This window comes from Limulus polyphemus, unplaced genomic scaffold, assembly GCF_000517525.1.
Source record: "Limulus polyphemus unplaced genomic scaffold, Limulus_polyphemus-2.1.2 Scaffold3294, whole genome shotgun sequence".
NCBI classification, from domain to species: Eukaryota; Metazoa; Arthropoda; class Merostomata; order Xiphosura; family Limulidae; genus Limulus; species Limulus polyphemus.
In genome coordinates, this window is record NW_013668904.1 from 53,523 (window position 1) to 69,621 (window position 16,099).

Consider the following 16,099-nt stretch of genomic DNA (forward strand, 5'->3'; position numbering starts at 1 on the left):
GGTAAACTGGGAAGTTAGTTTTCTATATATATACATATATGTATATATAGATGTGTGTGTGTATATATGTATGTGACAGATTTAATAAGTTTTATTTAAAAATAGTATATTGTGGTGTGAACTATTATATTATTAATTCAATGTCTACATATTATACGGGTCTATTTATTAATGCATTTTACTGTAAGTTTCTGATTTGATGGGGCAAGAGCTGTACGGGGGACCCAATGTTCTACGTGGAATAGGACTCCAAACATTCTTAATCCGCCTCTAAAACTTGATAGGTACATTGCATACTTAGATTTGAATGTTCTTTCATCAGCATAATAGTTTCTTGTGGTAGAATTGATGTAATCTCACTTACCACAAGAACAAGTTATTTGATAAACTGCATTTGATATTTTTAAATGATGAAATACTATCTTTATATATGAAGAAGTACTGCATGCGTCATCCAGATTTAAAAATATGTCTCAATTGTGCATGCGTATACACTCTAAGAAGTAGGATTCACAGTTCTTATTTTAATACATAAAATAATAGATGACAAAGTTATAAAACGTAAACGCTTAGAAACTTCATACGCTAAAGGTTTAGTAAGGTTTTGTTTGTTCAAGTAGTCATCAGTTGTTAAATCAGTCAAATAGATGCGAAAAAATTTTTCATTACAATTTCTTGGTGTTGCCAAACTCTTTATTTATTTTTTTAAAAAAAAGATATTTTGATATTTTATATGCACGAAGAACATGACCGTAATTATGTATGAGGGTAGTAAAGTTTTTGTTCTCGGTCGTTTCTTTTTTGGCTTCCTTTATTCACACATACATATAATTGAAGTTATAGCTTGAAACCCAAGTTTGACTTCGTAAAATACTGTGCTAACGATAAAGTAAAAATTTAAACAAGTTTTACTTATATAAAATTGATATATAACTTGTACTTTTTTTAAAAAGGTCTGTAAATGTTTTACGGTAAACTTCACAATCAAAGTTAACTACAGAATCATGAAGTAATGTATCAAAAAATAGCGAATTTATGATCTTGCTGATATTCAGTTGTACATTTAATACTATTATGCTTCATATTTAGAAACTCCAAAAATTGAGAAACATGATCTAAGTCCTTGATGATCGTAAACATGTTATACACACACCTCCCATGATATAATTGTTTAAGATTGTGTGCAAACTTTTAACTCTGCAAACCACTATTTTTCATGAATACAAAGATAATTAGCTAAAGAAGGATTTTTTGTTTGTTTTTGAATTTCGCGCAAAGCTACACGAGGACTATCTGCGCTAGCCGTCCCTAATTTGGCAGTGTAAGACTAGAGGGAAGGCAGCTAGTCATCAACACCCACCGCCAACGCTTGGGCTACTCTTTTACCAACGAATAGTGGGATTGACCGTTACATAATAACGCTCCCACGGATGAAAGGGCGAGCATGTTTGGTGTGACGGGGATTCAAAACCGCGACCCGCAGATTGCGAGTCGACCGCCCTAATCACCTGGCCATCTATCTATATATATATATATAAAAGAGGAAGTTTGTTTATGTGTTCGCTATAGGAAACCAAACGGTTAAACTTACAAATTTTGAAATAACTTCATAACAACCAATTTTTTACAAGAAATTTAATGGTGCTATTTATTTTACATTTGGTATAGTATTTAATGACGAAATTGACAATTAATGATTATTGCGCCATTTTTTTGTAATAAATTTTGTTGACCACGACAACAAAGTCATTATATCTACAATCAGTATAGTGGTCCAAAGTGTTAATGAATTAACAGAAAAAGTATCTACTAACTTTAGTTATCACTACAAAGACTTTACTTTGTTGTGGCACCTAAAAATGTGATAGTTAATTCTATCAACCAACAACTACTCCAAAATATTCCAGGGAATCCTTATATTTACAAATCAATTGATGCAGTTATCGATCAAAATGAGATTGTCAACTATCTAACGGAGTTTCTAAATTCTTTGGAATTTCCAGGATTGCCTCCTCACCAACTACAACTTAAAGTTGGAGCTCCTATAATGCTTCTACGAAATTTAGATCAGCCTAAGCTCTGCAATGGTACCAGATTAATAATAAAGGCATTACAGCCTCATGTCATTGAAGCACAATTTCAAACTGGTTGTGGCAAGGGTGAAGATACTTTAACCCTAGGATACCTCTAATAACATCAAAGATGCCGTTTCAGTTTAGGCGCTTACAATTTCCAGTAAAATTAAGTTTTGCCATGTCGATCAAAAATCACAGGGACAAACAGTTGTTGGGCTACAGTTACAAGAATACTGCTTCTCTCGTGGTCAACTGTATGTAGGATGCTCTAGAGTAGGAACAGCTAACAATCTTTATGTATACTCTCCTTTTGGAAAAACATGCAATGTGTTGAAGCATTGTCAATTCTAATTTCAAATCAAGCTTTGTTTGAGTAAATGCTTTTTTATTATTCGCATCACAGCTTTTGTCTATTTACTGAAAAAAATACTTATCTATACATTTCAAATCAAAATTTTCACAGTGCAACTCAGCTAGTATAGATATATATATATACACACAAACCAAAAACTGTACAATTTCAATAATCATGAGTCAGTCAAGGTTTATTTCACTTCACCTCACCAAGAGATTCTCCAGGATTACTCTTATGGTTTCAAGATCATATTAAGCTCGGACAACGGCTCAGTTTTTGGGTGTCGACGAGAAAGAGAGGCTATCCTCCGCCACAGACCTTCCTCAAGGTTATACAACTCCCAAGCCTTTGTCCAATCAGCGGCCATCTCCAAGCATTGCCTTTAGAGCACTGACATCTCTTCAAGTGTACGGCGGTTTGTGTTAGGATTTCCATTTTTGCAGTCCTCTGGGTCTGCTCCCTGGGCACCCACACAAAAAACAGGAAAATCACCTAGCTGGCGCTGAAGAGAGATCCTGAGGCTAAAACTTGATCTCAACACTGAAAATCTAGATTCATTTATAGGGTTAGGTGAATTTTGCATGGTCCAAAGTTCAGTCGTGTAGGTTAAAGAGTATCATAACGGACAGTTACACCCGAACTACTAACTAAACTATCTGGTCAGACAACACGTCTACAGGCTTCACGCATTCGCATGCCCTATATCACTCAAAGAACATGAACTCCGAGAACTTTATAATTTCCTGATCACACTTGTGGCCGTAGTGTCCCGTGTTGCCCTTTTAAAATACACTCCACTCTCGACTTGGCATCATATTATTCCTGTCACATAGTTTTCTCGTAGACAGTGCCCGGTTCCAGGAGGAAGGAATGAGGGTCGAGATTAAAACCAGTTTCTACACATTTGAGCGGAATCGAGGTAGATTATGTTAACCATTACTTTTGACCGTTAACCTTCGCTAAAATTTTCATCCTCTTTTCCCTAGGGACTTCTTTTCATTTACAAATCGTGCACTAGTTTTTCGCTCAAATTACAAGGAATTTACCTCGTGGATGTTACTTTCCGCATTCCCCTGTCACACATACAGCTTACATTTCATATTTTTACACTAAATCTTGTAAAGAAACAACGTTAAGAAGGTATTCAGTAAAACTGTTTACGTTTTAAGAAATATTTCAGTCTGCATTACTGAAAATATTCCTCCCACAACCAAATAAAACACTGGACACACTACGTATATGTAATTGTTGTGATATCTAAGTCACTCTTTATGATTTTCATTCATTACTCGTTCATGAATATTTCAGCATTCTCTCACTAGTATTAGCGAAATACCAGGCACACTGCATTCTAAAATACCTTTTAGGTTCGTCATTACAGCGAACGTCCTACTCGTCGGTTCTTAACATCGAGATCAAGTCTTTTGGCTCGACTCGCAATCTGCAGGTTCGAGTCCTCGTCCCACCAAACATGCTCGCCCTTTCAGCCGCGGGTGTGTTATAATGTGACGGTCAATCCCACTATTCGTTGGTAAAAGACTAGCCCAAGAATTGCCTTCCTTTCTAGTCTTACACTGCTAAATTATGAACGGCTAGCGCAGATAGCCCTTGTGTAGCTTTGCGCGAAATTCAAAAACAGTCAAGTCTTTTCCCCTTTCACTCTGTTTATCTAATTTTTGTTTCCAATGTTGATTACTATCCTCCTCATGTAAATGATTCACTTGTGTTGTAAAACACTTATGAATGACTCCATGTAATGTTAGCACAGGTGAGAGACCACACATGTGCATTGAGTTGTATACATACATTGCTAAGTACGCACAGTGGCGTCATAAGTCAAGTACTCTAGTAGTTCATTACAGCTGGCGTCCGACCACTGCATGACTCAATTCGGTGTCTCTCGGGTTACCTTGCGAATTTACACGTAAAAAGGTATATTTAGCCAGAATTAAAATTCGTGCTGTTACTACTGTACTACAACATACATTCAGAGCAAACACAACTCCCTCCCAGCTTGTAAATCCGGCTTACGTCCCAGGTAATTAGAAGAAATCTAATGAGTATAGAGTGACTTGCTCCATAGGTTTCTTTACCATTCAGTTGGATTATCGGAGTGATTCTCTGATCAAGGTAAGAGCCAAGTATAGTTAGGAAACGATTCTTTCTCAGTCAACTTATTCAAATGGGTTTCCTCCTCAAACAGGATCTCCATGACTCATGGTGGTAGACAAACACCGACTGGTTATGAGAATATCACACCTTATGTAAATCTCGGTACTTACGATAGACTTGCCAGCCATATATCTATCACAGAGGACATTACTGCCCTTTCAGCCTGAGTAAACTATTATCATTTACCAGAGAATTTACATTTCATCCTCAGACGTTAGGCACACCAGCAATAGAGTGGAGCCATATTTTCCACAAGAAAAGCAAACTGCTTGTGCCACTGAATTATAAGAGTTTACCAAGTGGTCGGCAAACTTAGAAAAGGCCAAGAACTCTTTAAAGCATATATCACATGTCATTCTTTTAAAGAGTATGGTAACATACAAGGTTGTGCCTACACATCTACAGATATCTAGTTTATTTCGCCTGGTCCATGCAACATACACATTGATGAAATTGTTACAATATTCATTGTTATTGCCATTGGTTGGTGTATTATCAACCTTAAAAAAAAAGAATGCAAAATTTTCTACCAACGAGTTGGAAACAGTGTCAATAGATTCGTTCCTATCCAGGTCAATATTCATTTTGTATGTTTTCTAATTAAATTTAACAAGTTAATTGGAAGGACATGTTGTTTTTAATTTCTTGACTTAATTTCAAAGGATGGCATATTTTGTAGGTGCATAGAAACACAGAGATTGCAACAGATGCTTTAACATTTTTTGTGGTAGCATGAGAAAAAGTGTTCTAGTAACTGAGAGGGCTCATTAGTTTTTAATAGAACAGGTCCTGTGTCAATTCTAGTTATAAGAATATGGAAGAAAGAAAGTGAGTTGTTCTTTTCCCATTCAACTTTATAGTGCTGTGAAGTTTTTTTTTAAAAAAAAAGTTTGGAAAATCACTTCTGTGAATTGGACAGACAGAAGACATAACACACCATAATGTTTAGGGAAAACAAGAGACCTGTTGGTCAGTCTTAGCTGCCCCATCCTCTAAACTAAACTATTATAAAATTAAACAACACTTAAATCCAGCCCTTATCATTCATATAGTTATCAAGCTTTCTCTTAAACTCACTTAAATTTATTGTCTCTACAACATCTGAAGGCAACCCATTTCAAAGGCCAACCACCCTGTTAGAAAAATAAAGCTGTCTTAGCTGAAGATGACTCCTACCTTGCCAAAATTTATATTTGTGTCCCCTAGTCCTACTATTCTCGCTGTTAAGTTTAGAAAAAGATGCTGCATCAAAACTATCAATTTATAATCTTAAATATCTCAATCAGATCCACCCTAACTTCTTTTTTCAAGAGAAAACAGTTTCAGAGATCTTAATCTCTCCTCATATGACAAACCCTCTATCCCATGCACCATTCTAGTAACCCTCCTCTGAACCCTTTCCAACAATTCAAGTGCTTCCTAAGGTATGGAGCCCAAGACTGAACACAATACTCCAAATGTGGCCTAACCAGCAGTCTATACAATGAAATTATAACCTCTTTAGACTTGTATTCAGTATTTCTGTAGATACAACATAAAATCCTATTTGCCTTACTACTAGCAACAGCACATTACTTTGATGGTTTAAGAGATTGATCAACCATTACATCAAGACCCCTTTCTTTAGTGACACTTTTAAGTTAAGATTATTCCCATCCAAATGATATTTATAATTCAAATAATGATAACTCATATGCATTATTTTGCATTTATTATAATTAAAACCCATCTGCCATTTATATGCCCAACTCACTAAATCCTTTTGTAAAGCAACAGCATCCTCTTCATGGTAAGCAACACCCAAGACCTTAATACCATCTGCAAATTTAAGTAATTTATTGACTATCCCTTTATCTGTCATTGATGTAAGTCAAAAAGAGCAAATGTCCTAAGACTGAGCCCTGAGGTATCCCACTTGTGATATTAATCCATTTTGACTGAACTCCATTTATAACAACCCCCTGCTTTCTTCCATCAAATTACCTAACTTATCTCCCACACCTATACATATAATTTTCTTCAGAAGCCTTCATGTGGCACTTTGTTAAAGGCTTTCTGAAAATCCAAATACACCAAATCTACACCCTTACCCTCATATACATAAGTAGTAACCTTTTTAAAGAATGTCAAAAGATTTGTAAAGTAAGATTTTCCCTTAGTGAAACCATGTTGAATATCCAATAAAATTCTAAACTTTGTTAAATGACTTTGCAAAACATCTTTTATCAGACTTTCAAAAACTTTTCCCACAACTGATGTAAGACTAATAGGCAAATAATTACTGGGACAATTTTATTACCTCCCTTGAAAATAGGAGTGATATTAACTAACTTCCAATCCTTTGGCACCTGCCCCACTATACAAGAACATATAAAAAATATTAGCAAGTGGCTCGCATATCCAATCCTTAACCTCCTTCAGAACCCTTGCAAAAATATTATTTGGCCCAGGAGCTTTACTTTTTTTAAACTTCCCCATTTTTTTCTTAACAAGCCCAGATTTAATGCAATCACAGTCCGACCCCATTTCCATCTAAGAATTGTTCAAGATGAGAAATACTGCTTAAATCTTCCTTAGTAAAAACCGAAGAAAAAGCAGAATTTAATAACCTAGTCATCTCATAATCACCAGGTACAAGCCTTCCTCTATATCTCTCAAGGGTCCTACCAACATTCTAACATTTTGTTTACCCTCAATATACTTAAAGAAATCCTCACTGTTAATTTTTACATTTTCAGCCAACCTTTTTTTCCCTATACCCTTTTTGAAGTCCTAATTTCCCATCTCTCAAACTTTTTTGACCTTCTATGATCTTCTAAGTCTCCCATCATGTCAGTCAGTTAATGCAACCATGAAATAATCTTGTTCATATCCAGGACTCAATTTTAACGGTCATTCGCAATGATTAAAAACAGGCTGTACTCTACTGTACTTGTCGAGCAGACCAAAATGGTTAGAATGAAAATACTGATTGTGATTGGCCATGATCAACCATTAGTATGGTTTGAGCTTATTTTTCCAAAGTAATGAAACTTTCCAGGAAATAAGGCATCAAGAATTAGCTGAATAAAGATGAAAAACTGCCAACTAAACATTAATTGTACTTTATGGAAAAAAATAAGATACAAAAACATCAAATTTGTAATTGGATCTTTTTTGAGGGTTTATGTATTTTGTACTTTCTAAAACAACCTGGAAATTTCATTTAAATCAAGCCTTGATATCTGTTGATGGAAGTAATTCACTCTCAAAATACTCCATAAAGACATTAAATAGTATTGGAGATAATGGATTTCCCTACACTATTTCTTTTTTTTTTGAAATACTGTCCTAAACAGGTGAACACATTGTTTTCAACCAAGATATTGGTGAGCAAAATGAAAGTATTAACTGGAACAGGAAGTGTTAGGTGTAATATAGGTAATTTGTGTCTGAAACATTCTATTGTTTCTTGTACTAGTACATTAGTGAATAATGCATCAATGTGGGAACTGACCATACTATCTTCAGTTATGGAATATTTTTATATTTTACAGGCTATAGAAAAACACTTGTAGTACAGAATACAAATTTTCATTTGTGTACCACAGACTTGAATCCTGAACTTGGGTGTTATAAGCTTTCAAGCTTACTGTTGGTCCACTGGCCAGATGGGAGGGACAAAGTTTTTACCATAAACACCAACCTTATAACCATGTTCTTAATATTCCATTAAAAGTATATCAAAGACAATATACAAAGATAGATGTGCATACTACACAAACACCTCTAATATTTAATTCCCACAAATGTCATAATACATAGAGTATGACAATAAAGAAACTAATAGAGGCGCTGAGGTGGGCCCATGGTACTTTTAATGTGCAAGGATCGTATATTTTGCCAATTCTTCTTCAGCAGAGAAACCAGGAAGTTGATTGCAAGGTTAATGTTCTGGGCTAGTTCATCCTCAGACATTTTTACATGGCCAACAGCTACTGCCAAACATAACACCTAGAAACAATAAAATTATAAACATTCAGGTGAGTTGCATGGAAACATTCACATGTAACTTAATATTATGTTTGTAACCACAAAATCTAGAATTAAATGAAAGTTACCCAAGAATTATGAAAATCAGATAAAGCAAGTAACATCAAGCAACAGATAACTGTTAACTGAAATATACATCAGGAATTTTATGTTCCAATCTTATCACAAATTCATATTTCGGAGCTTATTTTATTTATAAATTATCAAACATGCAGAATATCACTTATTGAATATTTTCATATTTTGAAGAAAATGAAAATTTCAGTAAGCAACAGCCTAACCAATACAGAACATGTTTTTTTTCTCTGCACAACTGCAGTACTGATACCTACACTCTACTGGACATTTATATCATGGATTTGTAAATTCCCTAATTCATGCATTTCTTAGTTTCTAAAAGTTAATGGTTGCAGGATATTACCAATATATATATAAATGTTTTGATGGTTGTAAACTACAGGTTATTTTAGGTTTTAAAATTTTGAATATTGATTGAGAGAAAACTTTACAATACAGAAGAGAAACCAATACTTTAGAATGCTTTAGCCTATTCGACACAGGCTCGGTCCCTGGAATCGAAGTAAATGTAATAACAGGTAAAATATAACGTTTTATTGAAAAAAAAGGTGTGTATATATTTAGGAGGTTTCAGAGGTTGTGCAAATGAAATTTGAGATTTTTGAAATAAAGAAAAGTATTTTAAATCTTAAAATGAAAATCACTTTGCATTCAGACAAGTTTAAAAAAAAGAATCAATATTTTCACAGACAAATACAAGTAAAAATACTTCATTGAAAAATCTGATTTTTTGTGTGCAAAAGGCTTCTAATGTTTACTACTATAAGTCTACAAAATTTTGTAAAGATACACTAAAAATATTAAAAGTCATAGCATGAAAACTATAATAAACACAAAATGGTTATGAGGATTTGATTCTTCAGCCTGTAGACAACTCATTGAAGTAACATGAAAAGATAAATTGTAAAATCAGAAATATAATGAGCAGCTGTTTCCTTTTTCTTCATTATTGATCATGAGGTATCAAAGTTCTTCCCCTGACAGTTTCAAGTGCTAAACATATCCCATGTATTTTCTGTGCTTATTTTACTGTCATCGACAAATTACAAACCCACTGATAAGAAAGCAATAATTCACTGCCCGTGTTATAAGACTGTTTACGTACAACTGTAATATGAAACTCTCGAGCGCAAAAATGCATGGGTATTCAGTGAGGTGACATTTCCCTTGCTCCGACAACACAATATGGGATATAGCAGTTTATAGTTCCAACAACACTTTCAATAGGAATTTCCCAGGGTAATAAAATTGCAATTAGAATGTGTAAAAACATTTATTATATGGTTCAGAGTTGGGCTGATCCAATAAACATTGTAGGTTCTGAGCCGTGCTTATCCAATTACATAACAGGTGTTTCATTACTATGGTTACCGATTTGATGTGTGTGCGGAATTTCACAGCATAAGTACATGAAGGTGTTTTTTGGGCACATTCTTATAAATGATACTACCCCCTATCCATTTCACCACACTAGAGCCACTCTAGCAGACTTGCTAAAAATATTGCTATCTCAACAAATCATTGAGGAGGGAGGTTCTCATTTTATATTTAGCTTGTCTATATTTCAAATTCGAGTTTCTAATTTGTTAGCTACTTATACATGTTGTATGGTGGGCATAATAAAATGGCAACTGAACAATAAAACAACTGAACGTGTTTTGTGACACACAAAATCAATATTTAACATTTCCTTTTAAATTAAGAAATTAAAACATATATAATAACATTTAAATTATCACATCACCAACTTCAAAACTTCACTGACTTGAAACTATTTGAGCTAAAACTAAGCAAAGCTTACATGTTTATGGCCTAGTTACATCCACTGACAAGTTCTACCTGTACCAACAGGAAATTTAATTTTTCCATCACCTCATTAAGAATTATAATGGGTAAAAAATTAGGGCTAGAGATTTCTTTTCTTTTATGTTCCTTCAAACAAAAGTTAATAGAACTTATATGAAAACGAAATTTAAAAACTACATTCCAGTTATAATTTTACTTTGTAGGTAATTTGAAGGGATATCAAATTGTTTTTAAAACTTGATGTTCTTTTACATCTATAAAAACCTGAGCTACCAAGCTGGATACGGTTAAGTAAAAGGAAAATTAACTTTTTCTATTTTACCAGGCAACAAGAAAACTATCTTGCCTGTTCTCGAGTTCTTCTACATAATCAGCAGGTTAATTCCAGTAAATAACAATAAATCACAGTGTTCAAACACATACAGTACTAAAAATCCTTATCCTAATTCTGATGCATAGTGACAAATAAAACTGATGAAAAATTATACTTAAACTTAATCTTATTTACACCATAACAGTTATTATCAAGCAGTTCATGAATATGAACAGCCTCTCAACCACTACTGTGTCTGATGTATCACAGCTAGCCTGAAGATTCCTGGTATTGGGCAAAACACCTCCCCAGCACTAGATATAGCAGATATAGTGTGGTTGAAATATTATTAACACTCCTATTTACTTTCACCAAGAAGTTCTTATTAACTAATACTTCAAGTTTAAATTAACAAACCTTTTTCATCTGGAATTTAATTGTGGCTTTTACTTCATCAACCTTTGCCACCATTGATTCACCATGACTGAGCAATGTTGGGAACTTTCCAGCTTTATTCAGACCAGGACCCAGAAGTCTTGGGATCTGCTTAATTAAAGACTCGGATGCAAGAAAGGCATCATATTTTTTGGCTAAAACAAACAAACACATTAACATTAAGCATACAACTTGTTCTAACACTGTTTAATGTATTAAAATTTTTTGGTTGATTAAGATGTTAAGAAGAAGAAGAAAAACTCTCAATTTATTTTTTACAATTACTTTGTATCTACTTTAGATGTATACTTAAATGTGTTGATGGAAGATAATTATAAAGCCAGTGTCAGACATTATAAAAGCAATTTATCAGTTGGAGTAAGAGAATTTATAGGATAGAAACCATATTATTTCTATAAACCGATTTTTTTAAATATATCAAATAATACTAAAATGATACAAGTTTCTTCGGAAAAGAAAGCTAATGGCTTTCTGAAGAAAACATTTCAATATCTAAAGGCTACAAAATTAGCCCATATTATGCATTTTCAAAATTATATTACTTGTTTATTATTTCTTGGTCAAAACAAAACTACTAAAAATGTCTTATGGAAGGATGTTTTATCATGCAGATGATTCCAAAAATAAAAGACCATGTTTTCAATATATTTCACATCATTTAAAGAATGTAACAAAAAACGTTTATTGTTAATTATTAATTTTATGAAAGGAATTGTGGTTAGTCTTTTTCAGCAATATTTTAAATACTCCAGTAAAGAACAAAATTAGATATCTACTGGATGTTGTAGTGAGTAGTTGGCAGAAACTTATTCAAATTTTACTTTGATCAGCTAAACATATGCACACACACACACACACACACACACACATACATACATATATATATATACATACATACATACATACATACAAGTTCAAAACTTATCTTTAAGCATCTAATTACTGAATGAAAGATTTGTGACACAAAAATATATTCTATTTGAAAGTAATCTGTTAAATAAACTTACCTAAAAATGAATTATTAAAATAAATTTTTTTAAAAATTATGAAATGTTACAAACTATTGTATTGAATAATTTTTGATAGAAATTAGAGCAAACTTTCTAAATCTTTTGTATTCTCTTTTTGATATAAAAAAGGAAAATATTACTGTGCTCAAAATTAAATCTGTTAAAAAACACAAACCTAACTTTTTAACAAGTTTTTTGTTCTTGTTCAATTTTTTCAAAGCCTCTGAGTCCATGCAAGGAATTCCATTAGCTTTAGCTTCATCACAATGCTGCTGGTCTCCTAACACACAAACTGAATATTTAGGCTTTGGAATGTGCTTCAGTCTGTCAACACCAATAAAAATAATGAATAACCATTTGAAGTTTAAGTTATACAAATAAGCCATCAAATTTAAAATTATATATTTAAATACACCATATTTATTAAGTCCATAAACAAATACCTTTTTATGCAAAGTACCATTTATTTTTCAAATATTTCTGAATTATTGTTTATGAAAACCAGGGATACGTTCTATTTGCTGTTTGATTCTATTTGTATTCATTTAGTCACAATTTCACCCAAGATTTTTCTACAATTACACTGTATATCCATTTACAAATATTGTGAAGACAAGGTATCATTTATCAAAATGTACTGTATACAAGATGCATGTATAAGGATAATGTTGCTAATTTTATAAGAAACTACTCTCAGTCATTATGTAATTATAATTTCCTGTAAGGTTCTTGCATGGATGGTCTGCTGTAACAGGTTTATTGATTTCTAAGTCAACGGGCATATTTAACACATTGAAATAAGGCTACATCAGAAATTAACAGACTAAAAGGAAAAGTGGCATTTTTACTTTATACAAACTAATGGATAAAATGTTTTATGCTATAAAATTAGCTTAAATCTTTAAAACTGTCAATTGTGATAAGCAAAATAGTTCCACACATAAGCAAGAACACAGCATACTGTGCTCTACTTGCAGTTTTAGCTTACTAATATAGCATAGTCATATTTTACTCTTTCTTAGAATTATTTTGTATGTTATTCACAACTATTCTTTGTGCAAAAATACAAGTGAAATTCAAATTTTATCTAAATTAATAGCATTGCCTAGATGCACTGATGTTAATAGATCAAGTACTCAGGTCTCAGTTCTTAGCTTCACAGAAATCAGCTAGATACGAGTTTTCATCCTTGAACTTGGATCTATAAAAGGGCAGTGATTAAGGAATTGTTCCTACACTGAATCTTAACACTGGGAATCTGAATTAAATGAACACAACAGAAATGTTCAGATTCACGTACCCCCTCTGTGGTTTGCCCCCATATAACTCAGTGCCCTGCATGCTTCTAAAAATATTTGCCCAAATTTATTCAAATTATGTATTTCAATAGCCAATCAAAAAGGGAAGATGAGAAAATGCCAAAACAACATGACAAAAGGGGTTAAATAAAATTAATATCAAATGGTAAACAAACCCCATGAACAAGTTTTGCAACACAAGTTCAACAGTACATCATTCTCATTGTTTTATAAAACTGATGCAATATTGGTGTACTTCACCTTGGTTAGATTAAAAATGGAAATATCTATACAGAAAGAAATTGCAGAATGTATTGACATTATACTTTTACAACAGAAAATATATTACACACAACCTAATACATGATGATCAGTTCAACCATGTGGCAGTAACAAATAAAATTTTTCAATCACTTCTCCAATTGTTTTTAGAACCTGGTTGTAAGGTTTTCATGAAATTTAAATATGCTTCCTGATTAGTTGATAAGTACTGCATTTTGAAAATTACCAAAAATTTATATAAAATCACCCTTGTTTCCTTTTTGGATATTCATGCCAGCCAATTCAGCTTAAGGGCTACCTGTGCTAATCATCCCTAATTTTGAAGTAGTTGTCCAGAAGGAAGGCATCTAGCCAACAGCTACCACTGACAACTCTTGTTTAACCAGACCAAACAGTAGGATTTGACTAACACTCTTGACTCCACTGAATAATGGATCAACAGATCCATAGTCCATCATGATAGCCACTGGGTTACATTTGCTTACATAGAATTAAAACATTATATTTTATGATCAAAACAGATTATCTTCAAATTAAACCTGTTGACATAACTTTTTCCAACTAAAATCTAAAAAACTTTGTTTCTTGGTACTAATAGAACTTAACAACATCTTTGTAACTTCAGAAAAAGCACATACTTCACAGTGCCAGAAAATCGTTTATCTTTCTGGGGATCATAATTTTTCAGTGCGACCTGCAATTCCACCGTCTCCACAAATTTTCGTTGTTTCTTTTTGGAGTTTTCCACAACAACATTCACACATTCATAGATGGTGTCACGATTCACTTTAGAGCTAAATAAAAAGAGAATTTTATAATATTTTGCATGATATGAAAACAAATGTTTACAACCAAAACCACAAATCATTAACTACACTTTAGAATACTTATTCACTCTCACCCAAACCCATGATCAGAGCTGGTTAGTTTTTTTTAAATGCCATTGACCATATATTTGTCCAACCAATGAAATTATTTGTAAAACCACAGAAGCATCCTTGTTACAGTCAGCCAGGATTCTTTTTATATCAGCCAATCAACTTTCCAGCTATACAATTATCATTGTCATTAACATAAAGGAGGAATAGTTATTTTCCAAGCACAGATTCCTTACTCTGACTGATATGTTAGGTCATCAAGAAATTAATGTCGCGTTTTGGAACACTATCATTAACCACCCCCAAAAAACTTGCATCACATATAATAGTTAAATGAACTGCCTAAACGTCAGTCACGTTAGTGTAGCCTATATAACGAGTAAAGTTTTGTATACTCTAATCCCTTATAGTGATGGCACACGATGAGACACACATTTGGCATGTAATGCTGTTTGAATACAAAAAGGGAAACAACACCTCTGTTGCTACAAAGAATACCAAAGAAGTTTATGGAAATGTTTCCTACTAAGAGCAAAAAAAAAAACATTTTTCATTTTAGTTTTCACATTTCAATTGTACAACCTTAGGAACCTTCCAAATTAATACCAAATTCTTCTTTAAAAAAACTAATTTTCTGTACCCCAACACTAATTTCACATAAAATCAATGTAGTGAATTGAAAAGTTGAAAAATGAATAATGCCCTTTTTTGAATGCATAATTGATTCAAGAATTTCAAACTACTGACTTTTAAAATTTCATTTGTTAACTTTCCACATTTATACATCAGTGAGAACACATTAGCAGTTTCTTCTACACAGTGTTAAGAGTACATGGACTATGTAAATTTTGCACCGCAGGCATTACTCTATGAAGTTTAATTTGGTTTACAATTTTGGTGTAAAATGTAATTTCAATATACATGTAGAACACAAAAATAAATCACTCAATAGAATAGACTATCTTAAAATTATTATAAACTCAAATAATATAAAAACTTCAATTAAATTGTTCTGATGCTAAGTTTATTGACACACATTGATAATACTTGTGTAATGAAATTTTGAATGTAACTATAAAAGATAATGATATGTGTACTTTGATCCTACAGCATGGAAAGAATTAAATCACCTACCTAAAGCTATTCCTCACAGTAATAACTGTTTACAGATATAATATGTATCCTGAATTAAAAGCAATTTTTTCTTGAACATTTCCTGCACTTGTTTAGCATTACCACTTAAACCTTTTCGAGATGGGTCATGGGTGAAAGGCTGTCATCTTGTTTGTTGACTCGCATTCAAAATTTTACTGAACTACTATTTCATGAATTTATGTAAATAAC

At 32.8% G+C, this 16,099-nt stretch overlaps 1 protein-coding gene across 1 annotated transcript in view; it reads right to left on the minus strand.

Moving 5' to 3' along the window:
- Positions 1 to 8,344: 8,344 nt before the first annotated feature.
- The window catches only part of LOC106469088 (60S ribosomal protein L10a-like), an 11,713-nt gene continuing 3,958 nt past the window's right edge, over positions 8,345 to 16,099 (minus strand). Inside the window, exons 2-5 of the mRNA XM_013929543.2 lie at positions 14,516 to 14,671; positions 12,473 to 12,621; positions 11,249 to 11,421; positions 8,345 to 8,595 (exon numbers count right to left, since the gene is read on the minus strand). Of these exons, the coding sequence (XP_013784997.1) occupies positions 8,425 to 8,595; positions 11,249 to 11,421; positions 12,473 to 12,621; positions 14,516 to 14,671 (649 nt within the window). The 3' untranslated portion in view covers positions 8,345 to 8,424. The remainder of the gene's footprint in view (positions 8,596 to 11,248; positions 11,422 to 12,472; positions 12,622 to 14,515; positions 14,672 to 16,099) is intronic.